This window comes from Ascaphus truei, chromosome 1, assembly GCF_040206685.1.
Source record: "Ascaphus truei isolate aAscTru1 chromosome 1, aAscTru1.hap1, whole genome shotgun sequence".
In the NCBI taxonomy this organism is placed as follows: Eukaryota; Metazoa; Chordata; class Amphibia; order Anura; family Ascaphidae; genus Ascaphus; species Ascaphus truei.
The window spans coordinates 219,685,785-219,703,197 of NC_134483.1; the positions used below are offsets into that span (position 1 = coordinate 219,685,785).

Below are 17,413 nucleotides of genomic sequence, written 5' to 3' on the forward strand. Positions count from 1 at the left end.
TACTAGAAAACTTCTAAAGTCTAAATACAGGTATTTTACTTTATATGTTTTGTCAATTGGATGCAGCATTGGGCACCCCCTGTCTCTTGTTATATACAATTGCCACGCTCAGTAGCTCTCTGGTTGACATAAATATATATTCACTTTGTGGTGGGTGGGGGAGTTTGAGCTTGCTGGGTATCTGTGTTAACCTATGTCTCTTTGGAGGCTGTGGCACCTTCCCCCAGAGCTCACTCCTCCTTCACCCTTTTAACTTGGAAGGTCATTTCACTTGCTGCAGGAACAAGACCCATTATGGTTTTTTCCCCTCTCACAGAGGTAAAAGGAAAGGTTTCACAGTGTAGTGTAGGACCTGCATTATTTTGGTTATACCTTGACGTTGGTATGCAGGCTTATGACGCCTTTGGCCAAAGGGTTAACTAAATAACCAATTATTATTATTGAAGTATTTTACTTTATATGTTTTGTCAATTGGATGCAGCATTGGGCACCCCCTGTCTCTTGTTATATACAATTGCCACGCTCAGTAGCTCTCTGGTTGACATAAATATATATTCACTTTGTGGTGGGTGGGGGAGTTTGAGCTTGCTGGGTATCTGTGTTAACCTAAAGTCTAAATACAATTGGAGAAGAAAGGCAGGAGCAGATAATAGTATAGACTGAAAAAAAACTTAAATGCTTGCTTGCTTGCTAATGCACGAAGCCTGACAGATAAAATTTGTGAGCTCAAATGAATAGCTACAAGGAAGCAGTATGATATCATAGGCATTACTGAGACATGGTGGGATGAAACTCATGATTGGGCAGTTAATTTAGAGTGTTATCTGCATTTTCGGAAGGATCAAGCATATAGAAGAGGAGGTGGAGTATGTTTATATGTTAAACCGGATCTAAAACCTATTATAAGGGAATATGTTTATGACTGGAATGATGAAAATGTAGAGACTTTGTGGATAAAAATTAGCAGTGGAGGTAAAAGAACAAAGAAAATGTATGTACAGTAGGAATATGCTATAAACCACCACATATCTGTGAGATGGAGGAAGTCTAAATACTTTTGCAAATGGCGAAGGCATCAATACTAGGTCATGTTGGCATTACGGGTGATTTTAATTATCCAGACATAGACTGGGGAAATGAGATTAGCATTACAACAAACGGAAACAGGTTTTTGGGGGTGCATAAAGACAATTACATGACCTAAATTATTGAGAAACAAACCAGGAGAGTGGCAATACTGGATTTGGTAATATCAAACAATGTAGAAGTAATAACAAATATTCAAGTACGGGAACATTTGGGCAACACTGATCATAACATGGTCTCATTTAAAATAAATTATCAAAAACCATATTACTCGGGTTCAAAGATTTTAAACTTTAGAAAGGCAAATTTTAATAAATTTTAATAAACTGAAGACTAATCTACAAGGAATAAATTGGGATTATATTTTTACAGTGAAAAATGTGAAAGATAAATGGGCAGTCTTTAAAACATTGTTAGAAAAGCACACTCTTGGGTAACAAATATAAAAGAAACAAGTCTAAACCAATTTGGCTAAATAAACAAGCAGGGGAGGAAATGGAAAAGAAGAGGCAGGCATTTAAATTATTAAAGTCAGAAGGGGCAGACGCATCATGTCACAATTATAAGGAATGTAACAAAGGTTGCAAAAGGGCAATCAATTTGGCAAAAATGGATAATGAAAAAAGGATTGCAAAAGAAAGTAAGATCAACATTAAAAAGTTCTTTAAGTACCTTAATAACAAAAAAATGAGAAAAGAAAATATAGGACCAATCCAGTTTGAGATGGGCAGGCAGATTATTGGAGATAAGGAAAAAGCAGAGGTATTAAACAAATTCTTGCCTCTGTATTTAACAAAGAAGAATCAATTGCAATAGTAGTGCCACAGGAGGAAGCCACAACCTCCATATTACCGGACAATTGGTTAACGGAGAAAGAAGTTCATAGGTACTTGATAAAATTAAAATCAGTAATAGCCAAACCATTACATTTAATTTTCAAGGACTCCCATTTCCACATGTTCAGTACCACAAACTTGACGTATAGTAAACGTGTCTATATTTCAAAAGGGAGCTAGATGACAACCGGGGAATTACAGACCTGTAAGCCTGACTTCAATAGTGGGGAAGCAACTTGAAGGTTTAGTATGGGATAATATTCAGGAATACCTAATGGAAAACAAAATTACTGTATTAGTAATATTCTGCATGGATTTTTGAAGGATAGGTCGTGCCAAACTAACCTTATTTGTTTCTTTGATGAGATAAGTAGGAATTTGACCAGGGTAATGTGGTCTACTTAGACTTTGCAAAGGCTTTTGAAACATTTCCACAAAGGAGGTTAGTGTACCAAATATAGCAAATTATTTTTGCAAATATTTGCATCTGGATTGAAAACTGGTTGGAGGATGATAGACAACAGAGAGTTGTAATAAATAGAGCTGTTTCAGGTTGGGCAAAAGTCGTGAGTGGAGTACCTCAAAGATCGTTACTGGGACCCCTGCTTTTTAACTTGTTTATTAATGACCATGAAGTTGGCATACTGTAGAGAGCAAAGTCTCCATCTTTGCTGATGACACAAAATTGTGTAAGGTAGTAGAATCAGAGCAGGATGTAATTTCTCCCCATAAGAACTTGGATAGACTGGAAACTTAGGCAGGAAAATGGCAGATGAGGTTTAATACAAGGTAGTAAAAACAAATTGCGTTTATGTTGGTAAACCCACGTACCAGAAGAATTACACAAGAAACAGTTAAAAATACACTTACTGGGGGGCTGGGGGAAAAAGCTAGGCTTTCCTAGGTGCAGGCGCCCGCTTGGATTAGCTTACCCTGACCGGGATATACACCCGGTTCTCCTGGTCCACTTTTCGGCTTCAGTTCTGAGCCGCGACTGCTACGTTCAATTCTCAGAACTTGGTCCTCGCATCTGACTAAGTCTCTGCGAGGCAGACTTTCCTAGCTTCAAAACAAAGCCGGTTGCACTGTCATTCACAACAGAGCAACTTTTAAAATCCCGCCCTAGCTTCATCGACACAAGTCACTAGATGGTCTGGTTCTTTATGTCTCGGCCATCTCCTTACATGCACTCCGCTAAGCTATCGTTAACATGGAGGTAGGAGGAGCGACCAATCGGAGCGTGGGAACCCTCTCCCACTAGTCTATAGAAACAGGGGCCCATCTCTTGGCTGACATCAGAGGAGGGGGCGTGTCAAGCTGGTTTGGGATGCCCCGTGGGTGGGACATATGGATCGACCAAATGGGAAACGTGTCGACATGCTGCCCCTTCCCATGGTCAACCCATTGCCACCTACTGGGCAGGCTCCACTAAGTCTGGCAGACCAGAGGGTCCTTCCCTCAGGGGGTTTCTGTTCTCCTGACTCAGTACTCTGCCCTGCCCCATCTATTTAGCACCCCAACACCTCTCAACATCCCGTCTCCTCTTTGAACTATGGACTCTATGCAGACTTGATGGCACCTTAGCAGATGCCCTGGCCAACTGTATGGAGCCTTATAATAAATGTATAAAGTACTCAAAACATTTTTTAATACATGGGGGACCTTGGGGAGACTCATGACTGTACGGGACATAGGACAGATATCGGGGCTCGAAAACAGGAGTCTGGGGGACACGGAGCATCCCCTGTGTAATTCCACTCACATACCAGCAAATCATGCTTGCTCGCCGGGTAGAATTAAGGTACTACCAGTAGCTCCGGTCCCCGAACTCCTGCAAACAAAATAATTGCACTTTAACCCAAATATCCCACTTAAAACTTACACACAGCAAGTTTCATGAGTCTGGGATAAAGAGAGAGTGGAAAAGCAGGGGGCACTTTAACGTTGCATGTAATGATATCTGGCCCCTGGCTTATAGAGCTAGGTAGCTGTCAGGGACCCAAGGGCAACCAGAGGGTGTAACCTTTATTGTATAGCCTGGTTACCCTTGCCTGTCACAGAGGGTAGCTAAATTAGATTTGTTTACATTAGAAAAGAGGCATCTGAAAGGGGATATGATAACTATATACAAATATATTCGGGGACAGTACAAGGAGCTTTAAGAAGAACTATTCATCCCATGGGCAGTATTAATAACACCGGGTCATCCCTTAAAGTTGGAGGAAAAGAGATTTCATCATCAACAAAGGAAAGGGTTCTTTACAGTAAGGGCAGTTACAATATGGAATCCATTAGCCATGGAGACTGTGATAGCAGATAGATAGATATAGATATCTTCAAAAAAGTTTGGACAGCTTTTTAGAAAGGAAAGGTATACAGGGATATACCAAATAAGTAAATATGGGAATGATGTTGATCCAGGGAGTTATCTGGAGTCAGGAAGGAATTTATTTTTCCTCTTATGAGATAACATTAGATGATATTTCACTGAGGTTTTTGTTTGCGTTCCTCTGTATCAATATACAGTACTGTAAGTACGGATATAGGATAAAGTATCCATTGTCTAAATTTAGCATAGGTTGAACTTGATGGACGTTTGTCATTCTTCTACCTCATCTACTATTTAACTTTGTATTATGAGGATCCAGATTTGGGACGACGGGATCATAGGTGGACGAAGTTTTGATGTTCCACTACTTTATATTGGTATTTATCAAGTTAATGGCAGTTAACACCTGAGGTGCGCACGTTAACCCACAACAGACATTAGTGTATACGCCCCTCAGTCTCCAACATACAGAATGCACACCAATTAAGGGTGTGATTTTACCAAATTATAAGGGTGGGGGGATGACGATGACGACGACATAAATAGCACATTTAAAGTGATTCATATCTTAGATTTATTTTTTTCTTCAAGAAATTACAACTAAAGTTTACCCTGTTGATGAGGCTAGCATATGTGCAAAATAGCACTATCCAGAGTCAATTTGTGCTTCAATGTTTGCTACTAATACTTGCCACGGTGTAATTTTTTTTTTTACCTTGAAAACAAAGGACATACAGTATAATAATGTGCTATCCTGCACCAGTTTTGTTTTCGAATTAATACAAAACCGGCAGACTCCTGGGATAATCTTCACTCCTCCTCTGGTCCCTCCGGCGCAGTCAAACTCATGCAACGTCCTGTTTTGTCGCTCTCATTGCCGCAAATTATAGACAAGAAGTTAACGCACTGCAGAGTTGGTGTCCTAAATAGTGACATTTGCTCTATATTTAATCACCTCAATTTGTAAGAAATTGACACAACATTTCAGGGGCGGAAGGGGGCAAGGGATAAAACTCCCTTCGTCAAGACACCACTGAACAAATCCCATTAATGTCTGATTTCTCAGAGATTTTTTTCCTTTGATACACCTATCCAAATGTGATACCTTTATAATAAAACTGTATTATTTTTTTTACAACATGGCTTTTATGTTTTTAGGTAAACATACAGCACTTTAAATAATACAATGATGATTCAAGTATGTGTTGTCAAATTTATTTTTTATGTTTAATACATTTGTTACAGGTTGTCATGATTTAATAAACCAAAAAGAGAGTTCTTAAAAGGTTTAATATTGTTTACAAAAGTATCCCGCCAGAATGGTTTGTATCCCCCAGTGAGCAAGCTGTGCTGTCACATGTGAGGAGTTATCATCATTCAAGAATGATTGATTAATCCCTTATGATCTGAGATCTGACTCGCAGTTGAGTCCAACACTTACATATGTGCTAGGAAGAGTGAGAGAAAATAATGTAGGTAAAATTCTAGATGTACTGTACCATGTACAAAGTACAAAGTATGTACAAAACATTGGTTAATCGCTGTTGAACCAGCAAAAGGGGGCCACTGTGAGAGGCTATATACAGTACAGGTAGCTGCTATATCTTATTCCATTCTACAGATCATGATTCAGTACAGCAAATTAATAAATCGGCATTGATTAAGAGGCTTAAAAATGTCATATTAAATACACACAATACAATAGAAGTTATTTCTTGCCAACCATTTAGGGGCTTATTTTATATCTGCCGAAGCGGATGAATGGGCTATTTTTTACTGATATTCTTAAATCAATGAGGAATTCCCCCCCCCCCACCCCCCAAAAAATTTTACATTTCGCTGCTTTGTAAAAGATAGTATAAGCCACATAGTGTTCACTCCTATCAATAAAGTCCCCAACCACAGTGGCATTTCCCTCATATAGGGTCTAGGGTCCTAGGGCATTTAGTTGGCAGCCGGGACTGCATTATCTATAATGCCTTTATATATAAAATAAAAGGCTTTAGGCTCAGGACCTGCAGGTAGATCTCATAGTCAAATAGACCCAACGTTAACTGCTATTGACTTTTATGGCAGTTAAGGCTGGATTAAGCTTGAACACCCCGTACTGAAGTTTAGTAAATCCTCCCCCCTCCCCATGTTTTATGTAGAAAATTGTTTTTGCAAACTTTGTGAATTCAACTTATAGCCCATTGATAAGATTACATCTGAAGAAAGGATCAGACGTGAATCTGGCTAATGTGCAATAACATCTTTATATGGCTCAATAAAGGGCATCACAGCCTGCAAATGATCTTGCATTTAACACATTAAATTAAATAACAAACACTAGCGTACTACAAACAAACCACAGCACATTTTGTACATGCATATAAGCAGATGTTCAGCGTCGTGAAGGTACTGCTGTGTTCATTCACAATTTAAATCAGTAACATCTGCTTTCCTTATGACTGCTTTTTATGTGTGTTTTTATTACCAAGTTATTTAAAACATAGGTTTAGCAATGCTCTGATTACCAGGTACAGCACTCAGTACTAGATAGAACAGTCATCAATGTTTCCATTGCATCCTGCCTCTGTTTTATCTCTATGCCCTCCAGACGATGAATGTAATCATGGTGTCTTCTTGTAACTGGTGTGTTAACGTGGAAAACAAAGCTGTATGTAACACAGTAATGTTTTTACTAAGCAGACAAGCTTTGTGGAAAGCACATACATTTTTTTCCCCAACCACTCTACAGAAGAGGGCTAAGAGAAAAGTATCAGTATAACTGCATCCACAATCAGAGCTTCAGGAATCCAGCGGTAGGGAACACTGAAAACGGAACATTGTTGCGCAGATCCAGCAAATAAAAATATCACTTGGGAGCACATTCACACGTCTCACACAGGTCTGCAACCCTGTCCTTTCCTCATTATCTCAGCATACAGTGCTTCCGCTGCTGCCAGGGATTTTGGGAAATTACATTCAAATGAGCTCACAGTGTCATCTTTTGCTTCAAATCCATTTTAACATGAACCCCTATAAGCTTATACTTGCCGCATCACACAGCTTTTTGAGCAGTTGCCAAAGTCATGGAAATCATGCCTTTTTACTGCCTTTTTTTTAAAAACCAATGTTTTGCGGCAGCAAAGACAAGCATTATAATTCAAGGCAGGGGCATGTTTTCCTTTTATTTTATTGCGATGTAAAAAGTCAGTTTGCTTTTGTTCAACCCATTTGCTGTTGGAGTGACTAGGAAGTGGATGTAACTATTTCATCAAATGTTACTAGTTGAGGATTAACTGGATGCAGGTTCCTGTGTGTTTCTATGTATTCATTGCCCTATCAATGATTCATATTAATGTGCAGAATGTACTAGACCTATCTCTATGCATTATTATCCAGAGAAGCTCATACAATCTTGAAATGATCTTACTGCAGTGTGGTAATTCTATGTTGGGTATTTCAGATCTAAGAAGGGCTGTTGACAGCTTTGTTAAGTGGTTAAGTAGATTGTTTTTTTTTACCTCGTTGCCCCTTTCAGTTGTTTTGACGTAATCAAAGTCGCAAACTACAAAAGCAGTTATATAAGTTGACATTTTCAATGTAGTGTTAAATGTGGTAACAGTCCATTTAGTTCCATTTACATCTTCCCTTTCGGACACAGCTAGAGAAAATTAATTCATTTTAGTACAAACAAAAATTCAAACTAAAACAGAGATTGAATGCAGTCTTAGCATGTACAGTATATACTTCAAAGCAGTCCCATCCTGTCAAGGTTTACATGTATGGTCAAGTACAAAGCTCTTTTGAATCCACTGACATCTACAGCATTTCAATCGCACACTTGAAATAGTATTTGGAGATCTTGCTGTCCAAAGTATTCATGTTGTAGGGAGAAGGCGTTGTGTTTTCCATTCCTGGTCGGTCTAACTACAAGTAGGAGGCAATGAAGAAGTCTCCTGCTGGTACTCAGGCCAGAACAAAATGGAACACAGGAACGTTTAAAAAATCTGGAGTGGGTGTGCTGCTAGAATATTGTGGATGTCAATGGTTCATAAGAGCGATCTACTCCGCCATTGGATGAGTGAGTTGCATTACTCTAGTCTAACATGATGTTACAGACACTATTTCATGTATTGTGTTAAATCATTATCTGTCAAACAAAAGGATAATACATTGAAGGCAATTCAAACACTAAAGGTGCTAAAAAGGCAGTCCACTTGCCAAAACATGCTATGAACAATGTAAAGTAAGCCAATGTAACCATATTTAAATTTTACATTACCCATATTTACTATACTTGAACACTAGATTTAATTTGTTTTGTTATCCCGGATCCGGCTAAGGTGCTGATTCGTCAAAACTTTTCTCCACCCCTCAAATATAATGTTATTACTGCATGTTCCTTTTTACATCACAGGACCATGCTGCTGCAGGTGAAAGAAATTGGAAGGACAAGTTCTGCTTAACAACAGGTGATGTCAAGTAAGAGAAGTGAGACACACAAGTTTCCCTTATCATGAAACACTGTACTTTTTTTTTCACCTCCCTGGGAATCAGCACAACTATAAATATAGGACAATTATCTTGTATTTTAATGAAGGTTTAACTCAGTAGACATATGTTTTTTTTCCAGCCTAATCTGCTACAGTATGTTACATGTAACTATGTAACCAGGAATAAACCAGTTGAATATGTCACTGCAATTTTGCCTAGAAGGACTGCATTTTTAACAAGACAAAAAACAAACAAGTCTGTATGAGTTATTGTTCTGTGTCTCAGTACAATATGCCGCACAAAAACATTTAGATAAGTTAAACAAATGCAATCTTACAATAATTGGTAATTGTGTAATGCAATAGAATTAATGCCAATAACATACCCTCTTCATTATTGGTACTGATTTGGGATATATTATTAACCATGCAAATGATTTGTTAAAACAAACAAAAGGTTATAAAAGCAGCAGTCCATTCTTACGACAAATGTACTAGTTCAACAAAGCAGTGGTACAAGGAAACGCCATGTACTGTATATTTAAATAGGCATGTAAAATAGTTGTGACGAGACAAGTGTGTAAGAAAGTTTTTTGATCATTTCTGTCACTTCTTTAAAGCTCTTGTGATGCTTACACTTTATTTTTGCGTCACTTCAATTAGTAAAATAATCACATATTGCCAACAAGCAGTGTTGCTGTGCTGGACCTGCTTAAATCAATCCTCATGGACATTAAAGTGTATTGTCTACTACGCTGAAGAATTGAATATGCCCATGCTAAAGAAGATTGTAACTTTATTCCTTTGAATTGTGCATTCGGTTTCTGTCACAGGAGCAAATAGCTTAAAAGTAATTGAATAGGGAAAATGGCCACTATTAATATGTAGCCCAGTGGTTCCCAAACTTTTTCCGCTCAAGGCTCCCCAAGGCGATCAGGATTTTTCCGCGGCGCCCAAAGTAAAAACAAAGTTGTATATACATACCTAACAGTTGCAGTGCGCAGTTGGTGTCTCCCTCAGACACACACACACACTCTCTCTCTCTCTCTCTCTCTCTCTCACACATACACTCTCATACTCTCTCACACACTCTCATACTCTCTCACACACACACTCTCACTCTCACACACACACTCACTCTCTCACAGACACACTCACTCTCTCACAGACACACTCACTCTCTCACAGACACACTCACTCTCATTACATATACATTTACTGGCCCTTGTTTCCCGGTGCTGGGGGCCCTGATCGCCACGGCGCAGCGCTTGGGAACCACTGGTGTAGCCCTTCAATTTTTAAATTCAAATCTTAAGAATTTTTAACATCCACTGCGTTTTACCTATTGGTATCCCCAGAACATATGGACTGCTGCTTTGAGAGGTGAGCTAAGGTTATCAACTGAAACATGCTTTCTGACTGTACACACAAGTGTTTACCTACCTATTGCAGGCATGTTGGAAAGGGCCACATAGCTTGAATTATGCACAATTCTTGTTTTAAAGGTTGCTTTCATTGCTGGTTCATCAAAGCATGGATAAACACTCCGGGCAGACGTTGGCTCCAACGCTGATGCAATCAGGACTCTGCGGACAGAACAGAAGAGGGTGGGCACAACAGCCACATCAGTTTGTAAAATGTAGTCTAAAGCAGGGGTGCTCAACTCCAGTCCTCAAGCACCACCCCCCACCAGGTCAGGTTTTCAGGATATCCCAGCTTCAGCACAGGTGGCTCAATCAGAGGCTCAGTTAAAGACTGAGCCTCTTGTTGAGCCACCTTTGTTGAAGCAGGGACTGATTGAGCCACCGGTGCTGAAGCAGGGGCTGATTGAGCAACTTGTGTTGAAGCAGGGATATCCTGAAAACCTGCCCTGTTGGAGCGGCTTAAGGAATGGAGTTGAGCACCCCTGGTCTAAAGGTCTGTCTCTGTTATCTCATTCAGATGGGACGCTCTCATAAATGTGGTAACAAATATCGAAAATAGATAAGAATGTCTCAATGTAGACAGAAGATATACTCACTTGTTGAATGCTTGTGGATCGCAGGGCCTCTTCTCTCCGGCCACCAGCTTGACAACAGTAGATCCCTCTCTATTGCTCCGGTATTTCCGTTCATCTGTACAAAGAGTCGCAACATTGGAGTACCGTTCAGAGGCCTCCTTTTTGGTTTGAGAAATGTTTTAGAACAGACACCTTAACATACAGGGCTAGCGACGTCTAGTTGAAGCAGCTAATACAGCTATAAATTCTACAGATGAACGACAATACAGGCGCAATAGAGAGGGATGTTCTGTTTCAATCTGGTGGGCGGAGTGAAGAGGCCCTGTGATTCGGAAACAGCCGGTAAGCGAGTGCCCTATATATCTTGTACCTCCGTTGAGACATTCTTATGTGGTTTGTAAAATGTAACCATAGAAAGTGTCACTCGTCAATGTACATTTTATGGCTTATGGTGGTAAAACACGAGAGTTTGTTTTTGGAAATATTGACATCTGCATTTGTTTTTCAAGTTCAGATACATTATCAGTGACCTCCCGGAGGCTGGATCTTTAGAAAGCCATTTTAAATGATAAAAATAATGTATGGATTTGATTATTTGCATGGCGAATCCACAAAGTGCATACCCATAATCTTTGCATTTATTTATACTATAGCAAATGCAGGCCATGTAACCAGCTGTATGATAAATATGAAATTGCTATGGTCCACTTTTATTCAACATATATAATTGCGTAAAATGACACCTTTACTGAGCACGTTTTCAGATACTACTTAGCAGGAAAGTGGTAGCAGACATAACAAAAGATAAACATCCTGCAGGCACATCTGTGCACCATCACAATATAAGCACATCCATCTAGCCGTCAAGAGGACCTCAATACACCAGCACATAAAAATGTAAACTCTTATTCTAAGCACATATTATGACATCTTGCTCATTCAATGAATCAGTTCCCAGAGGAACATTCCTCTGGGGAGTATCAGTCCATCCTTCCCACCACATACACTGGCTCACCAAAGCAGTAGTACTAGGAAACTGTATTTATATAGGCATGTAAAGGAAAGGAAACAAACACACAAAACCCCAGCAAGCTCTTTTTGGGAACCCCTGAGCCCCAACAAAATATATATGTATATAAGTGTCAAAAAGGAGAGATATTGAGTGTGGCATATGTACAGTATACAACAAACGACAGAGAAGCCCAATGCTACATCCAATATGACAAAAATACACTGAAAAATACTTATATATTCTCTTGAAAAAGGGTAATTTAATTTAACCCTTTGGCCAAAGCATTGTAAGCTTGCGAGCCACGTCAAGGCAGACCCTGTTCACAGGTCCTAACACTACCAGATATAATACTAATATACCTTTATTAGGATTAAAATTCTCATTTACCGCTATTAGGAGGGAGAAAGACCACATTGGATCTACATGCAGTATAATGAAAGGACCTACTTGGGAAGTGGGGAGGGGCGGGCTAAAGGGTTAAATTAAATGACCCTTTTTCAAGAGAATATAAAAGTATTTTACTGTGTATTTTTGTCATATTGGATGTAGCATTTGGGCTTCTTTGTCGTTTGTTATAAAGGAAAGGTCCTGTGTTATATGGATTTCAAAATAAGTACAGTATCACTTCTACTTCTAGGCGGGAGTCCATGTGGGGGAAGCGAAGCACAGCCGGTCCAGAAATAAATGATCCGGGGCTAAGCAGTTGCAATAAAAAAAAATTATTTATTGTGGGTGCACAACATGGTGGTACAGGGATGTACCTCTTCTACTTCTCTCTGTTCTTTGCAGACGTAGTGATGCTTATACTATATTTTTGAGTCAGATGCAAGATTTGGGGAATACTCAGATTCCTACTTTTTAAATGTATAATTTATGTAATTCATATGTGAGACCCTTGCCTTTTTTTTTTACAACTAACATACTACATTTTAAGTGTGTTAGACTTGAATTCAATATTGACAATTAAGAGTTAACAATGGAATAATTTCTCTCCTCTAATCATTGGAGGACACCTATGAGTACAGTATGTGCCAAGGAGAAACTGGAATTTAATCTCCCCCCCCCCCCAAATGTTACAGTAATGCACAGCAGCAAGACTATTTCAATGAACCCATCTGTTCCAAGCAGTCCTAAGATAGCAGTTGCTCTGTTGGATCTTAACCTCTTTTCTTATTATTTTAATTTGTCCAAGGCTATAATTTTAGGATTGTGCGGTGATTGCTCACATTATTCTTTTTGAGCTACAGTAACAATGCTGCACTTTGTAAAGTTTTAATCCCACAACCCATTAACTATGGATTATGATATCTCCACTAGACATGGCAAATAAGCACTGGTTGGTTTTTTTAGACTGATGGAACACAGGCTTCTGAAATGTAACCTTTTATGCTTAGTTTATAATTTTATCTGTGTGGGGTATAGAATATAGAAAGTACTTGCATAGGCAAGAAGGAGGTATAGAATAGGCTGAATGTATATCAGTGTGCTTCCTATATTATCATAAAAAGCACATTTACAATTCAATTTTCAACATTTATTTAAGTATTCCACAGGAGTCAATAATATTCATTACAGACGTCCTATATCTGCAGATATAATTATCATGCCACTAATCTCCTGACTGTGAAACCATGTTAGGAATTTGTGAAACGTATTTCCATTTTAGCAAAGGAGGATAATGAATTTCCCAAAACCACCACACCACACCACTTATCTTTGTTATACTACCTAGATGTAACTTAAAAACCTGCACTCTTACTACTAACTTGATCTCCAATAAAATGACAAATTTGGGGAGTGATTAAAACATTTTTTTTCCTGATGTTATGTGAAGTTCCTCAACTTAAAAAAAAGATTGAAAAAAAAAAAAGATAGTTTGCAACACTTTTGGGATGGTGCGAAGAAGTTAAATTCCAGGTTTCCACGTCAAATCTACTGTGTTTCAAACAAATCTATTTACAATCAAATCTACTGCGTTTCAAACAAATCTACTTACAATCAAATCTACTGCATTTCAATCACTTTATATCTACAGGTATTCCAATAACATGTTTACCCTGGAATCCATTACCAAGAACATCGCAGCCGTCACTGTCCTGTAACTACTGTCCAAATACGACTGAGGGGGATAACTACTAAGAGTCACAAATGGAATATTTTCCGTAAAATTTATGCAAGAAAACCATAAAGTACATTATGCACCCCCTTTTTTTGCAATGTGTACGTTAGGCATCACAAATGTTTTTAACAGCTCGGTTCACAAAGCTCCATTGCCCTGGCAGACAGCTTTGCGGCCCCCATTTGTATTTCCCGCCCTCGTCGTTCCCCTATGTCTTTTCTTTCGGTACACTAGGTCCTGGTTGTACGTCTGCGATGGGTGTCCTCCCTAAGTTCCTACACACACTCTAGTACTGAGTTTCGTTGTGAGCATTGTGTTAGAAAAAATTAGGAGTAAATAAGCAGCAATAGGGGACAACTTTTAAAAAAGAACAATATTTATTTTTTATTAAAGGTTTGAAGCAGGGGATCTCCGGAGCTGAACCCTATTCATTTTAGCTGTCTGCCGTGATACTTACCGCCATAGGGGGTGCGGGTATCTCTGAGGAGTCTAAAGGTCTGGGCCACGTGGGCCAATAGGAAGCCTCCGTGGATGATGTCAAGGCTTCCTATTGGCCCGCAGGGCGTGGGACATTTAAACGTCGCCATTAGATTAAGGATCACTGTTTATCTGCCTGCAGAGAGACCAGCACCACTATGGAGGTAAGTATCTCTGCAAGCAGGAGGTCCCCAGAGATGAAATTAAAGGGGTTCAGCTCCAGAGAACCCCTGCTTTAAACCCGTAATAAAAAATAAATATATATTTTTAAATAATTAACCCGTATTGCTGCTTTAAATAAGGGCTCATAACATGATTTACCTAAAACAGTGAGGAACATCATTTAATCTGAGATTGACACATATCCACAAAGTGAAGTATATGCAAAGACAACGGCCGTTGTGTATATCATTAGCATAGGCTCAACGCCACGTTACGTGCCAATCATGTGACGTTAGGTATGCCTGCCAACCACACCCCGAAGAGGGCTTCATCTGGAGGGGGAAGAGAGAGAGAGAGCAGAGAGAGAGAGAAATGAGGGTGGGGAGGGGTGAGTGGGGTGAGTGGTTAAATCAATGGTGGGGGTGTGGGTGGGCGAGAGAGAGCGATTTCTCTCACACTTTTTCAGGGTATCACAAAGTTTAGGTATGACTTAACTAACGTGACATTGAGTCCCAGCGTTAACCTTAACAGATTGTAGTGGATATGCAATGTTAGGGTAAATGCCTCGTTTGCATGTCGTTATCACTAACAACCGTTATAGTCAATGCAATGATCTTATGCGGGAGAAAACATGACTTAATGCTATGCTATTGACCTTTGAAGATCTGCATTAAGGCTTAATATGACTTAATAGAGATTTGTGGATTTGGGTCTTAGTCAGATATATGGGCGCAAACAGGTGTTAAAAGAGCAGGAGCAGCAGTGATGCCTCAGAAACACAAATGTTAATGGTATGTCCTATTTATTTTGTTTATGTGCGTAAAAAACATTATTCGAAACTGTGTCAAAATCGTACACCAAGTTTAACCTGGAGTAAATCCAAAGTCTATTTATATTGTTAGCGCAGAATTAGAAGTGCTTAAGTGGCTATGTATCAATTAAAAACAGATGTTTCATTATACAGTATACATTCACAAAAGCAATTTCACAGTATGGCGACAATAAAATATATTTAACTTAAAAAAGGACATTTACTATCACTAGTTTTAAAATAAAAATACACATAATTCAGTTTCAGTTTAAATAGTATCAAGCAGGTACACCACACAATGCAATGCATCAAATGTTATAACAGGCACTGAACTATGCGTCATACAGTATGTAACAAGCTATATAACAACCTTCATAAATATTATTTTATTATGGTTTATACTACTTTTTATCACTGTAGCGGGTGTACCCCTGGGGTACAATAACTAATGATGCTGCTGTCACCTGTGAGTCTAACAAGAGGCCTGAGCCTCCGCCTCTGGGAGCCTGGGGTATACTTACACACATGCAGCGCCTCCACTGATGAGGGATTCCAACGTGGTGGGAGTGTACCCTCACCAGAACACACATGTACAGTAAATACACTCTCAGTTGAATGAGAACAGTATTTACTAAGCATCATAATAACCTTTGCATATCATCAATACATCATTACATAACATTGCATCACCCTGAATGCATACCATCCCACCAGCCCACATGTCCATCATTGCATCACCCTTAGTCCTTTGAATAGCAAAGTGCTTGGGCACTTATCCCTTGAGTGTCACAAACAATAAGGTGAGTGTGAGTGTGAGGGATAGCACTTCCCTGTGTTGGGGCCCGTTGTTGCACTTATACTACCTCCCTGGTTACTGCCCTAACCAGGATAATCCTTGGATGATAAGCAGCTCCGCCACGTGATCCCACAGCGCGATGCGCTACTCCCTGCAGGAATGGATATACAAACTGACTCCCCAGGGGAGGGATCCCCAGCCGGATGATCCTTTGCAAACAGTCTCTGCTTTGGAGTCAGATCCTCTTTCATCTACATGCTATACTGACAGTCAGGCACTGTCCTGCAGCATCTCACTCTCTCTCTCTATGAGTACAGTGAAGGAGTCCCTGTCTTAAGGCAGTTCCCTATATAATACAGTTACTTCTCTACAGTGTCTTAGGGGACAAACTGGGCCCTGGGAGTGTACCTCTGGCCTAGTCCCTGGAGCACTGCTCCGTGGACACTACCTGCCACTTGAGTGTCCAGGTCTTGATTCCCCACTTCCTGTCCCAGCAGGCAGTCGTCTTTCCTTCCTCAGAAGCAATCCAGCCATCCCATTGTCTGGGAAATTACATGCAAATGAGCACACAATGTGTCACCTTTTGCCTGAAATCCATTTACATGGAACCCATATAAGCAAATGCTCTGCTGTTCTCACAGTTTTTAAGCACAGCATGGGATTAGATGCAAAGACAGTCAAACCACTCACACTGGCTTTGCATCTAATCCCATGCTGTGCTTAAAAGGTGACACATTGTATGCTCATTTGCATGTCATTTCCCAGAATCCCTTGCTGCAGTGGAAGCACTGTATGCTAGGTGATAATGGTTAAAAGGCAGGATTGCAGACCTGTCTAAGACATGTGAATGTGCCCCGGGGGATACCAGGACTTAACCTGCTGTGCCAATCACAGTGTTAAGTGTATTGATGGACATGCCCCGTGGCCAATGGCTGTGAGCAGAAGAAAGGACTAATACAATAGGACACTGAGAAGTCAAGACATCACAGAAAGAGGAGGCGGAATAGACATAGGCACACAGAGAGAGACCCACAAGGAGAAAAAGAGTGAGGATCTGTCCCGAGGAGTCTGGTGAATGAGACAGCATGGTTGCAGGGCCTCCAAACCTGGCAGGACAGCACCAGAGAAAAGGAGCCCGTGTAAGCTGGGGTACCAAGCTGTGAGTAAATAAAGTGAGTATCGTTTCTAAGTACTCAGCTGTGAGTAAATAAAGTGAGTATCCTTTCTAAGTACTCAGCTGACAACATCCTTTGTCAGGTCTGCAACTGATTAACACGCACGAGGTCTACACAGTTTTAGCGGTTA

The 17,413-nt window shown here is 39.9% G+C and overlaps 1 protein-coding gene across 1 annotated transcript in view; it reads right to left on the reverse strand.

Moving 5' to 3' along the window:
- The window catches only part of LVRN (laeverin), a 98,557-nt gene that overhangs the window by 80,757 nt on the left and 387 nt on the right, over positions 1-17,413 (reverse strand). Inside the window, exons 2-3 of the mRNA XM_075596179.1 lie at positions 10,176-10,376; positions 7,761-7,900 (exon numbers count right to left, since the gene is read on the reverse strand). Of these exons, the coding sequence (XP_075452294.1) occupies positions 7,761-7,900; positions 10,176-10,376 (341 nt within the window). The remainder of the gene's footprint in view (positions 1-7,760; positions 7,901-10,175; positions 10,377-17,413) is intronic.